Source organism: Pavona decussata, unplaced genomic scaffold, assembly GCF_977016875.1.
Source record: "Pavona decussata unplaced genomic scaffold, jaPavDecu1.1 SCAFFOLD_102, whole genome shotgun sequence".
NCBI lineage: Eukaryota > Metazoa > Cnidaria > Anthozoa > Scleractinia > Agariciidae > Pavona > Pavona decussata.
In genome coordinates, this window is record NW_028145517.1 from 439048 (window position 1) to 453340 (window position 14293).

The following is a 14293-nucleotide window of genomic DNA, read 5'->3' on the forward strand; positions in this document are numbered from 1 at the left end:
TTTTTAACCATGTTAATTACAATTTAAATTATTGGTTTGTGAAGTTTAATGCTCGGCCCCACTAGCACTTGTGCTATAAACACTACCGAGCGTAAATAAAGATCATTATTTTATTCATATATAGTTTAAAAAAAAATTGTCACTAAATGGCAAAAAAATTATTTGCGTTGTCACTCGGAACACGTAAAAATTGCTGTGTATTAGTTTTTGGTAATTTTGACCTTAACTCTTAAAATTTGGATTTTTTTTTCTCACAAAATTGCACACAAGTCGCCTTTGCCGTCGCCATTTTGATGTTCTAAGGAATAAGGGTATTCTAGTAACAATATATCCCAACATTTGGAAAGATGGTCGTTACTCCTTGGAAAAAGAGTTGTTACCCTCCTTTGGAGCTGGGTGAGAAAGCAAGGATGGTATTGTATCTATTTCTTGTAAGGAATAAAATGTTCAGTATAGCTAGCGATGATGCGAAAGAAGAAGGTCCGTATCTTAAAAAAACATTAAGCAGGGACAAAACTATCTTCCTGACAAAAGTCCTGATAAATGAGGCCTATTAAATTCGTTCTTCGGGTGGGCAGACCAAAACGACTTTGACAAGTGGCAACGGTCCGGACAGCAACACTATCAGGGGTCAGGGTGTTTTTAACTTATTATTAGCACCTAAGCCTAACCATAACATTTGAGTTTCCCTAACGTGTGATAACCTTCCTCATGCGAGCCATTCAAGTCCCCCAGTCTGATTTGTGAAACAGGCAGAGCTGATTTGTCTGTCAGAAGACCGCTGTCAACCCCCCAGCCTTGTTTTGGTGGACAGTTGCACACTCTGCCGCTGGAACATGAGTTCGTCACTCCGCATGCGCACATTTTGTCATATCCTGAAGCTCCGCCCCAGTAGTCCATCCGCGTTCCATCACGTGACACCCACCAAGCATTACCATACTCAAGAAATCCATTACCTGCAGTGCACTCATACTTGATAAACTGTTCACAGTTCTGTGACACCCCAATTAGCGCCGCTAGTTGAGCGGTACTGACGCCAGTGTATGTCACATCTTTGCGGTAACATCCTTTCCCACCACATCCTGGACTGATGTGATTAACATGTGTTCTACTCTCACTGTCGTGACTGATGACCGTCACGCCAACTCCACCCTTGTCACGCATATCACAATACACATTGAATGCAGTCACGCCTCCTTCGCCATCAGGGTCAATAATGTAATTACCAGAAGGACTTCCACTGTAGCCTGTCTTTATGCTGCTGCAGGACACGGCGTTGCGCACTTCAACAACAGATGTCGTCTCAATGGAGCGCTGTCGATTTCTTGCCACACATGTATAAGACCCAGCATCTCTCGGAGAAACGTTCTTTACAAGCAAAGTTCCATTTGGATAACTTGGAAGGGAAAAGGGGAAATGTTCTCCCGATTTCTTCCAAGTAATCTCTTTAATACCGAGAGCTGCGCAATTTAACTTTAAGATGCTGAATTCAAACACAATGACCTTCAGGGGTGGGGTTAGGGTAAAGTTAAGCCTGTCCATTACCAAGACTTGTGCTACGGCAGAGTTCTGTCCAAGGAGATTCTTTGCTGTGCATTCGTATGCTCCACCATCTGTTTTTGTTACATTGAAAATAGTCAGCTTCCCATCGACTACAGTGGTTCTCTCTTTAGACACGTGACTAAACGCTTTACGCCACTTGATCGTTGGAGTGGGCTGACCAGTAGCTTCGCAGAGCAGGCTCATGTTTTGTCCTTCTTCAACGATGATTGAGGAGGGCGGCTTTCGTGTGATCAGGGGGCCGACTAAAATTAACAAACAGTTAATGTCATGTAAGTAAAACAAAACAGAATCGAGAAATTTATCGTTTTTATGGTGATTTTTGCAGCGCTTTTAAGCGGCAATTTTAAGCGAAATGTCAAATTGCTGTAATCGTATGGCGATTGGGGGGATTTTATTTTCAACACCAATGCCACATGTTGTTAAATCTTTGAAAAGACCGTGCTGCTATGTCCAAAAATCTCTAAAACGACAAAAGTATGGGATTTTTTTATAATTGTTGCAGACCAATTTTTATTAACTTGTATAATCTCTTGCACATGTTATCCCAACAACAAAGAAATAAGAAAAAAAAAATATTTTTTTATGAGGAAAGAACAACAGCCTTACCATGAAAAAAAAAGGTGTGGCCTTCGGATTATAAATAGAAATGATGACTTCGATTAAACGGGAATTGAAAACAGGAGAAGCCCTGTCGGCGCAAAGAGGAAACCAAAAACAGACTCACTCTCCATATGGGGTCAACACCGCGCTTCACTAACCGGGGCAAGATTTATGGGTGAAACGAAAAAGGCTAATCGATCCTCCGTTTTTATCTCAGAAAATAAAGTAGTCTTCCCCCCCCCCCCCCCCCCCCCATCCAAAAAAAAAGACAACAACAGTAAAAGTTACGATATAACAACACGTTCCTTACCTTGGACAGTTAATGTGGCTGATGATGTCAGCACACCAAGGATATTCATTGCCTTGCACGTGTACATCCCACCGTCTTGTGACGTCACCTCTGGTATCTTCAGAGCCTCACGTGACATCACTATTCGTTTGTTTGCAAAAATACTTGTGTTCTGTTTCAGCCACGTGACTACAGGTTCTGGGTTTCCTCTAACTTCGCAGTGAAATGAGGCTGCACCTGTTTCGTTCACCACAATCGACAACGGAGGTGACACAATAGAGGGGGCTGAAATGGTCTCACCAGGATCGCCCTTGGGTCCTTGAGGGCCCTGATCCCCTCTAGGTCCTGGAGGTCCCTCATCTCCTTCATCGCCCTTATCTCCTTTTGGTCCCTGTAGTGCCCGCGGCCCTTGCAAACCATGTCTGCCGGGAGGCCCTCTGTGACCAGGCTTGCCTCGCCGTCCCCTGATGCTTTTTGGGCAGTGCGCTTTGCAGGCCAGCCTACTCAGCGCTGCTTCTATTTCTTTCTTGATGATGTCCTCACGAGTGGTGGCTTTGCTGTCATTTGATTTCTTGTTTGTATCTTCTAAGCTGCGTTTACGGCGAACACGAGTTTCTGCAAGAGACATTGCCGTTTACCGCTTTTCTGAAGATAATTACCGTGTTACGCGTTCTTCGTTTTAGGTTACATTTTCTCGCTGACCACGAGATGGGTTTACATGAGACCAGCAGAGATGAGGCTGACAATTTTTGGGTACGAAACGTAGCAAGGTGGGCTATGAGCAAAAGAACAGCTTGCACTTCGTGTGTAGGTGAGTAATTCCTAATATCGGGTACGTTTTCATATGACCATAAGCGTTGTTAATTATTCGTTCTCTTACTTTCTCCTCCACAGAGGCCTTCATAAAAAGGAAAGAAAACGGGAAAAAAATAAAAGGGGGTGAGGGGTCGACGGGAAGATTACCCACCCCTTCACCCTCCCGCCCCACTATAGCACTATAGGACTAGCAGTCTGGAAAGCGCTTAAGCTGAATTCCATCGGTGTAACAATGACATCATTTCTTTGAGATGTTATCCAAAAAAACCGTTTTGCGAAATTCGAGCGACCATGAATGTTTCATGAGAAAATCGGGAGTAACTGAGCCTGTGACATGCATTTTCGATGCAGTTTTGCACCACGAAGTAGTATCTTCTGCTATATATAAATTTGAAACCGTGCCTATGTCAGTATCGTTCAAAATGTTGAAGTAATCCATAGCTACATCATGATGTAACAGATTGCTTTGACGATTTCACCCGGCACATGGCGATGAGACCTAGAGGTTTTGGTTCCGCTAACTTTTGCGTGTGGAGATAAATACTACAATGTGGGAAGTGTGTCTCTTTGAATTTAAGATTCTCAGCAATATATGTTTCCACAGTATTATTCTTAACAAATAAAATACTGTTATTTATTACGCTGTAAAACGGATTGGATCGGTGACCAATACGTTCATTAAAACTGCTATTAACAGCGCGATTCTGTGATACCGCCCTGGGGAAGGGGGGAGGGGGAGGGGGCTGGGGGGTGTGCTGCTGTCAGATGCAGTGCAAGGTGTTTTGGATTTTTTTGGACTTTCAATTCTTCTTTCAGTTCCTACAGGAGACTAGTGCGTCCATGCCAAAGCTATTGAGCATTGCCAGATTTGAACTAGACTTTCTCAAAGTCCGTTTTTGTGGGAGTCTATTGTTCGTCGGTCACTCTTTCGGCGCACAAAAAGACGACTTGAGACAAGTTTAGATTTGAACTTGTCAATGACGTGCGACAGGGTGTTACAAGTGATCATCTAGCTTTCTTAAATTATTTTAGACCCTTAAGAGGGAATGTCTACTAACACCGAGCGAGGGGTGGCACATGATAAAAAGTGAAAGTCCGTCACAAATTGACTAAGGATACCCTATGGTAGTTCTAGTAATGTGGTGGTTTTGATTTCTCGGAATTCTTTTTTTAACCCAGAAAAATTGAATAAAATCTGTTCGGGCCCATTAGTGTCTATAAAAGCACCCAAAGTAGACGTGTCCCATACCTTCTCTCAACTTCGCTCTGTTTAATTCGCATCGATAAAAAACTCATTTTAAGCTTGGAAATGTGCAGTTGAAGTGTTTACGAATCGTTTGAGGCCAATAATAGATCTCTGCTTTAGTTTTGAGGGTCATGGGGAAGGTACCGAAAGTTACTAAAATTGGCTCAGTCGAAATTCTCAATTTGGCGCACTTTTTCAGGAGAGAGTTTCCCTACCCGGTAAAACACCAAATCACTTGAAATTTAGAATTCTTGATTGACGAAATGCCGTTCTAAAACCAGGTTTAAAAATCAGTTTCGGGCTTTCTATCAGCGCTGAGAACTAACGCTCTCAAAATCCCGATAATTGCAACATTATCTGTCAAGAACTGTAAGCGATACACATGTTGTTTCTGTCAAAATCAACTAAGACTTTTGTATTTTTTTTTTCTTGTTTCCCTCAATATTACGATGAACCAAACAACAGAAAGCTCATATTTAGCTCACCTTGAATAAGATGTCATCTAAGTATCAGTTTCTTGGCTTAGTGTACCACACAAAGCCATCATAGCTCGAAGGGTTGATAATTGATCTCCTTCAGTGACCAATGACTTCTGCTATCGCATTCACGTCACTTGGCAAATGCCAATTGAAGGGGCAAAATCCTTTCACGGTGACAAAACCCTGTCGGCTCATAGAAAATATTAAGAGAAATATCTAATTTTAAAGTTCTCCACAGTCATCTCAGAAACCGCCGGACTTTATAATCTTCCGTCTTCGACTGTTTTTGACTGTACTTGTTTCGGTCACGCAACGGCTTCCTTCGGAGTGATTGGTTTTTCTTACATATGGCCAAAAACGAAAAAAAAAAAATTCCAAACATCAGGGCGCCTGAAACTAGTTCCTTTAAAGTTATTTGAACATGCAAACGTGACTGTTCACGCATTAACGCGGCTTTTGAATTTCTCCGTGAACACTGAGTGATCGATTCAGGTTGTTTATTTCACGACGGTCATGGCGTGTGCGTGAATGGTTTATTCAGCAAAGATAATTACTTGAATGATGTTTTAACGAGAGGAAATTGAACAGATACCGGTAGAAGGTGATATAAGAAAATTTTGAATTAACGAGAACTTTTTCAGTTTCTCAACCAGAATGACGTTCGTTCTTTTCGCATTTGTCGGTTTGCCAACATAAATAACAGCTATAAACAAGATAAAAGATATACAGACAGATAAAGAGTTCCGTGATCACTGATGATAACAGTACCTGATAAAGGGTTGGGTGCATCAATTCTTCGTTAACAAGATCTTTAAACAAGTTCAGTTTTCTGTTTAATTGTTAATTTTCTCTGATCTGTAGCACTTGTTTTTTTAAATGTGTTTATTTTAGTTACAATGATCTGTTGTGTTCTTATAAACACCGCCGTTGTTCTGATTGAAACAATTACCAAATATACAAAATTTCTATATTATAAAACACTTGTAGTTTTTTGTATTTACGCCGCGTTTAAAGAATTTTCTGATGATTGCAATCATTCTAACGGCCATTTCGGTCGTGACTGGGTGAAATCAGCTTGTGAGATTTGCGGATGCCAGTTCAATTATCTGACAAGGTGGTCAAGCAGAAAAAAAGTGTTTTAGTAAACCGTTCAAATCTTTCGTTGGGGCAACTCTAGTGCAAAAAGACAACAATAAACTTAAAGGACCCTAGTCAGTCTCCGATATTTTCACGGGGGGTGACAACTCTACAAACGCTGTTTCGGGAGACAGCCAAAATTGTTCCGGGAATCTGGAGATTTTCCATTGATATTGCATGGTGAAGCAAAATCTTATTGCTTTGTGTTCCTGAAAGTATGTGTCATTATCTTTAGTAGTTTCACAGTGATTTCGTTCATTTCGATATGCTCTGAATAAAATATAATAGCCAAACTCTCGCATATAAACATATATAGGCGTGGCTGGCTAGGGCCCTTTAATGCATACCTCGTGAAATTTCTCAGGACAAACACGTTTCGGGACAACACTAGCAGTGTTCGAATAAGTGATGTTTACTCCGAAGTTGAGCTGATCTTAGCGCGCGCGTGATTCTTTCTTCGGCTACATTTCTGTGTAGACCATTATAGACTTGCCACAAGTCGTCTTCTTATGCACCGAAAGAGTGACCAACAAGGCGACGGAGTCGTGAGCCGAGCGCCTGACTGGACTCCCACGAAAACGGACTTTGAGAAAGTCTAACCTATCCCATCTCAGTGGGAAATTGGCCGGTGCAGAGCCAGTGCTAACCAATGACGAGATCCGCATGGGCTCTCTTAACATACTGCAATACTGACAAGGTGAGAAAAGCAGACCGTGGGATAGGCAAGTCGGAGTCCTTAGCTTTATTGCGACAACTTGAAACTGGTGTACTGAGTACACCTTAATTTTGTAATATACGCTGGCCTCCTCTGTAACTGATTTGCGAATGAATGGGGCAATTTAGTTTGGAAACAGTGCAATCCAAACGTAGCCTGGACCCACGCAGTCGTCATTTTAGGGGTCATCGTATTACCTGCTCCCCTAAAAGCGACTGCGTGGGAGTATAACCCAAACGTGACTAGTATTTGTCTTTTTCGTCGCTGGTGTTTTGAACTTTGAACTAATCACTACATAAATCAATAAGTGAGCTTAGCAATCTTTTGCATAGGTATATGCCGTGACCGCAGGCCTATTGCGGAAGCTACCGAGGCGACACCAAAAACAGTATGAGAAACTGCAAGCATTGGATCGAGCCCGAGGGGATTAGGGGGGGGGGGGCTCTACTCATAGTACACGGTATGTGTTAAACGATAGTAAGAGTTAAGATTTAGGTGTGAAAGGCTTGTCCTTTTGCACAGTTCAGATTCAGAACATAAAATAACTTTATTATATTACATCAGGAGCTACATTTAGGCCTATAGACGCACTGAATTCATACTTGGCATCTACAGACGTCAGCCCTATTAGATCTCAGCTAAAACGCTCATTGGAAAATGCGAACGGACGAACTTTGATGGTGGACAAGGGGTGGCTCCTGTCAGGTCTATGCCAAGAAATAACACCAAATGAGACAAGCGCCCTGTCCCGCGCAATACGTTCACCAGACACGCTGCGTCGCCAGCTCTCTAGTGATAAACATTCTGATGTCGCAGCACACCGTCGATGTGCTAAACGAACTTAAAGAGGAGTTTGCATTGACTGTGAAGCAAGCAAAGGCAAACATCTTTACATCGTCATGGGAGGCCCACATACCGGCGCTCTATCAACCAAGATGCTGCTAGGGTTGACGTCCTAGAGCGACCTGAAGAGTTATCAGCAGGGGCACCCAACGACAGTTTTCTCTTAGATCCTTTGAAACGCTATTTAAATAAAAATAAATAAATAAATAAATAGGAATTTCAGTGGAATCCACGGAGTGGCTCTTCTCTCCACTGTTTCCAGGTCGAATTGGAATTTGGTAATGTTGGTTTTTTAGGCTATCTGGAGTGCCTTTAAAGTTCTGTAGGTTCATTTTAGGCTGCGCTATAATATTTTTATCTGTTCGGTCATTCTAGGGAACTTCGGTCTTTTCGAAACTACTAGGGCATTTTTGTCCATTTCTCGAAAACCTTAGGTCTTATTTCCTTTCCGAAAATCTTAGCTGACCTTTTTCCCCCAAAACGACATTTTTATCAATCCGAAAACAATAGGCCTTAAATTTTCCATATCACGAAAGTTCGAGGTGAAAATTCCCCTCAGAAAATTGTAGGGGATTAAGGGCCTTCCGAACAGATAATTTACCGAAACCATCCGTTGGGTGCCCCTGTTATCAGTTTTGGTTGTCCGAAAACCAAAGTGCGCGATTCAGTAAACATGGTATATTCCTTCGCATGTCAGCATAGCTCAGAGCCTATCTAGAATGATAAAAGAAGTAGAGACCGATACAACGTAGAATTACGGTTTAAAGGTTACTATATTTCGGCTGGCCAAACCAGCCTTCTTCAGGTATAATGAAAATTTACATTGGGACATACGCTTACATATCTGCAGACAAATATTTGCGCAATAGCGGAACTACGTTAAACTAAATTGATTGACAGTATAAAACATGAAGCAAATGACAATAATAATAACAAAAAATAAAAAAACGAAGAAATGTACTAGTTTTTTTTTTTTCCTTTTATTATTTTTTTTATTTTTTGTCAAGGATGCGCATGTCAGCAGTGAGGAGTGATTTTTTTCTGGCTGATAACATTGTTTTGTCCCATCCTCAAGAGAACAGTCAGGGATGAGACCGTAGTGACTTTTGCACGAAGGCGAAAACCAAGGCGTTAATAGTTAGTGGTTCTAACAAGAAAAGTGTTCCCCTAGGTTTCACCTCATTAAAATGCAGAGTATCATACTTTAGCAAGGCTTGCTTTGTGGCTCAGTCCTTTTGGCGTGTATAGATGATAAAAACATTCGACTATAAATCATCGGTCCTGTCCACACTTTGGTAAAGATTTCATTGTTTTTAATTTGTTTTTTTTGTTTTTGTTTTCAGCATGTCAGGACACGTTTCCCATGTGTTTTTCACCCAACATAGTCAAACCTAACGTCACGTGAATTAAAAAAAGCGTGACATTTTATTACGTGACTTATGCCATAAACAGAGTCGAATTGATTCACGAGCGCTTTCGCTTCAAGTAAATCCTGCGAACGGATCTCGAAGCGACAGCTCGAAACAAAAAAATCGTTTCGAAATTCAAAGAAAATCCAACTCATCTCCATTTTAAACGATCTTCAAGTCGAAAAGAAGTGGTCCGATGGTAAGTCATTTGAGTTTATTGTCGCTCCATCGCAATAAGCGATGATAATTTCTCTTGTTGACTTCACACATCAAGATGGCTATATAATAATGAAAGGATACACACACAACCAAATATCTTATTTAGACAATGCCTTATTGCAGTTAGCAAAACATGACCTTTCACTGGTGGTTTAAAGGGGAATGCCGAGGTAAACTACATGAAATTTCAATAGTTTCTCTTCATACTGGTTGCAGTCATGTGCAGTTTGTTTACACGTTGATATTGCGATTTTCGTGCTTTTGAGACCGCTAATGCTCGGCGCTGGTATAAAGCCCGAAGCTATTTTTTAAACCTGGTTTTAGAGCGATACTTCCTCAATCTATAATTCTAAATTTGAAGGGTTTTAGTATTTTACCGGATCGCGAAATTTTCTATTAAAAAAGTGCGCCAAATTCAGAACTTGGAGGGAGCGAATTTTTGAGATTTTTTTGTGGCTCCTCATGACCAGGAAAATTCATCCACTGAAGTATTTTTGGACTCAGATACTTAATAAACACTTCAAGAGTAAATTTTCAAGAAGAAAACTGGGTTTTCTTTGATGCGAATTGAACAGAACGAAGTTTACGAGAAGGTGTGAACCATGTTTATTTCGGGTGTTTTTCAAACCACGAGGGGCCGTCACTGTTTTTTCTATTTTTTCCGGTTTAAAAAATATATTTCAGGAAAAAAATCCCACCACGTTTTTGAAACTAGTATGGAGTATCTCTGGACGGAATATGCAGGGTTTTGATTTTTTCATCATGTGCCACTTTTTTATGATTTCGCTCGGTCTTAGTAGACATTCTCCCTTAAAAGGAATAATTGTGATAACTAACCCCATTTAAACTGTTAGGATTCTTCTAGAGCACAAGTGTCCTTTATTTTTGTTATGGAGGGTTAAACGAACGAAACACGCGTCTCGTTGCATCTCCTCGCAGGAGACAATTTTCGCGCGCGCTTACGTGTTCCGTTCGCTTTACGAAATCTCCAAGAGACTATTCGTATTCTAAATTTCAGAAATTCCTCAGTGATGGATGTCTTAGCAGCTGTCTAGCTGCCTTTAACAGGCTCTAAATGACAATTATATCTCTCCGAAAACGAAACTAAGAAAATCATTTCCTTATACAACGAAAATTGACTCGACGTTTCCGCATCAGGGAAACACGAATTATTTTTGTGTCTCTGTTGGATGTCCCCGACAAGGATATAAGCGCAAACCTGGCTCTGTCGCAAGCTATTAGCCTAACTACAACATGGTAATACAACAGAATATGTATAGCCACTCACCAGCCTTACGCGAGTCACTGTGCGATATCTTCGACGGAGAATCCATCGTTTCGCCATGTAGTGCGGCCCGTAACTCTGTATTTTCCTCTCTTTGATGATTCAAGACTCGAAGCATTTGTCGATGAGCGTGAAGCTCGATCTCAACGTGAATCAACCCCGCGAAACAAACGGCAAAGGAAAGAAATACTGTTGAATACACCATGGTGTTTGAGACCGTGCTTTTCTTTGATCTCTCCATTGTAAGAAACCAACTGGTCTGAAAGAAACTAGGCTGTTTGTTCGGTAGAAAGTACGTACGTGCCGTATTGACCCATGCAGTTTCTAGCCTCCTTGACCTTTAGTTTATCATTTCATTGGCCGTCTTGCAAACGAAGTTATCAGCATGATTGATTAGCCTGTAACCTTTAAACTGTTACATGACACTAGCTTTCAAAAGCATTTGAAACCTCGGCTATGTTAAAACGTCAGTGTGAGCGTTGAGTGCTTTCAAACAACTGCAGCCTAGTGCTTTTTAAAATCAGTCTGTTACGTCGAGCTCTCCCCCCCCCCCCCCTCTCCCCTCCTTCACCCTACCCCAACTCCCGATGTTTCTGACAACTTGATGGCCATGCCTCTAAATATCTCTGAATTTTCAGTTATACTCACCCTCCCTCCCCACCCCCTCCCTCTCCGTTAAAGCAAATCTGTCTTGACGGGCCTAATCTTAGTAAATTTCTCCCTGCAAGTATACCCAGTACTCATTTCGTTTTTGAAATTACAAAAAAGTTTATAGACACTTAAGTATTATAGAAACGGTCGATAATTGGTTAGTACAGTATCAGTTGTATTTTCAACGAGAATTCCCTGTTGTCTGTCTACCATGGTGTTGTTTCCGCTTTAGACAATACCATGATTTTCTGCATCGTTAGTCGCAATGAAAAGTTCCTGCGTACAATAGCTTCCAGTCTGACAAATCGTCCTCCTGAGTGGGTACAATGGTGTTCAGATGAGTACTGGCGCCTCTCTGTTTTACCAGCGAATAACTAGTGAAACGAAACATGGTATCCACAGGGCCACCCAACAAAGATTATTTGCAAAATGAGGAATAATGGACAAAAACATGATAATGAAACACTAATAAAACATTTTTTGGAGTTTTTCGATAAAAAAAGGTGTTCCGCACTTCCAGGAAGACAATGAGTGAAATTCCAGCTATGAGGGAAATTCCCAGCCAGCCGACTTTGTGTCATTGTTTCCCAGCCAGCAAAATTAAGAGAGACAATTATCAGGTAAACACCATTGCTTGTCTTCTACAATCTCTCGCAGCAAAGGCCTGAACCGTTAAAATTATAAGATTCCTGAAAAAGATTTTTTTTCCCTCAGTGATGGTCAAGACTTTCCTTCACCCCAGGCTTAAAACTCGGTCTTTAAAACAATGTTAATGACTCGTTATTAGGAGGCTATCCAAGCGGGCCCCTACGAGAAGAGGGCTTACAAATCCCATTTCCCAGCTCAGATATTGTCCACATACCATTTTCAAGTAAAAGAAGGGCAAATCTGAGTTCCCATTTCCCCCTTCAGCACCCTCCGTTGAAGTCATTATTTTATTGACAATTGAACAAAAGTACCAATTCTTTACGAAGTGACAAAAATTTAGTAGCTGGTTTACAATTGCGGTACAGAGAGCAATGACAATAAAAGAGAAAAGACGTAAATGAGAAGGAACTGAAGATAACAGACAATTTTCTCCTGCTATCATCTAAAAATGCTCTTTTGTAATTTCTTTGATTGATAACAACCAGCAAAAAAAGCAAGTTATTTCCACCCACTCGCAGCCAACTTAAAAATACATGTTTGCTGAACTGTGATCCAGATCTTGACAATCTATGAAATAAAAAAACACACAAGATGAATAAAATGTTCTGTTGGTATGAACTTACCCTACAATTCCCCAAAGGTTTTGTTAAGTTAAGGGAGTTTATGACGAGAATATTGTACTATTTTGTTGATGATTTCTTGCATTGCATAGCAAAACTGCTGTACAGAGAGCCTGTACTAAAAAAAAAAAAAAAAAAAACAAGCTGTAAAGCAGACCTGTACAAGTGATAAACCTGACGTCAGGTTTTTTAAATTATGAAGTCGTACCATCATGGCTTATCATGTGTGATGTCCAGCATAAACCGTTTCCTGTAGTAGGGGGCTTCTTGGAATGTCCAACCAAAAGTCCTGACACCTTGCGAAAAGTCCCTTGCAGCAAGAAGAACACCAATACCACAGCTCGCCGAGCCAGTGCCAGAGCGGGGTTGATCAGGCATGCCAAACTTTTCAAGGGAGAGAGCCTTCCATTTGCTGGTATTGAACCTCTCACAACACGAATTCTCAAAACATGTCTGCAATACTTTCAAGCAGCAATTCAAGTACATTGGCGGAGGTTCCATATGAAAACCATCATCATAAAAGATCTTTTGCGTAGACAAGTCAAAGACAATCAGACCCCAGCGGTTCCTTGCAATGTTGCAGGGCAACAGCATCAGTTCCAGATTAGAAATGTCACGAGTGAGGCTTACCATGTGAAGCATTTTCATGGCTCCTTCGCCCACTTCCTCTGATGAAAGGAATGTAGACAGTGACAAGCAAATGGTTTTACCTGCAGCACTGTTTGCCCTTTCCTCAAACAAATTCAACAAGTAATCAGTTACTTTATCATTGAGATACCGTTCTCCGCACAAAGTTGTCAAATCATCCACAGAAATCTCAATACCATGACGTTTTGAGACCAAGCCACTTTTGGGGGAGAGATAAAGAACAGTATTTAAAAGGTGCAACCTTTCACTGGGGGAAACTCCATGTGTTTCTTCAAGAAGCCACTTTTCCTCAAACAAAGCCTTTTTTGCAACAGCCTTGAATGCAAAGAAATTTTGGAGGACCCTTAGAGATTGAACATTAAAGTGACCCAAACCATCAAATTCAACAGCACAGGCATCTGGATTTTCTTCTGCAGTAAACTCTTCGATGCACTGTTTAATACACTTTCAGATGGTAACCAATCTACAGCAAAGGGGTCAGCAAAAGCAATATTACTGCCATTCAGCAAGAACAGTCTGAAAGTGTTACAGATCTGCACTGGGGGTGTGGGGTGAGAAGCAATGGCCATTCTAGGGCTTGAAAACCTTCCAGTGCTTTTAAGCAAATCTGCCTGTAGACGGGAAGTACTGGTGTTAGCCACTGAGTGAATCGGACTTTTAGGATCATCATCACTTTCACTAGACAGAATACATACATCAGAGGGAAGGGGAGCATCTGGCATGATTGTAGAAGGGATATTGGTGTCATCCTTGGGACTGGCACAAGGTGCAACTTCAGCAACAGGTTTTACACGACTTTTACTTTCTATTTCTGGGTGTGCCCTAGTAGCTCTGTGCACACGTTTAGTCTTTGGGCGTTCCCGTGGCTGCTTGACACCCTTTCCCTTACGACTGCTTTTTACCTTTTCTACACCTGGCAGTGGATTGTGTGCCTCATCTACATTAGTTTTATGAAAACGCTTTCGGCCATACCTAGAGCTTGAAGAGAAATCAACCGGCCGATTAAAAGAAGATGCAGGAAGCCAGGCATCACCGATCATCTGATTCAGCATAACCCCTAAACCGTACTCTATACTCATATTCATCATGATGTGTCTAGCTATTAATCCGCCGATCAATAATGTC

The 14293-nt window shown here is 41.3% G+C and overlaps 1 protein-coding gene across 1 annotated transcript; it reads right to left on the bottom strand.

Moving 5' to 3' along the window:
- Positions 1-91: 91 nt before the first annotated feature.
- Positions 92-10890, bottom strand: LOC146471462 (uncharacterized). Its single transcript, XM_085119944.1, has 3 exons — positions 10605-10890; positions 2474-3067; positions 92-1805 (listed from the first exon to the last, which is right to left on the bottom strand). Exons 1-3 carry the CDS (start codon positions 10840-10842, stop codon positions 667-669), a joined length of 1971 nt encoding a protein of 656 aa, XP_084976070.1. The 5' UTR covers positions 10843-10890; the 3' UTR covers positions 92-666.
- Between the last annotated feature and the right edge of the window lie 3403 nt (positions 10891-14293).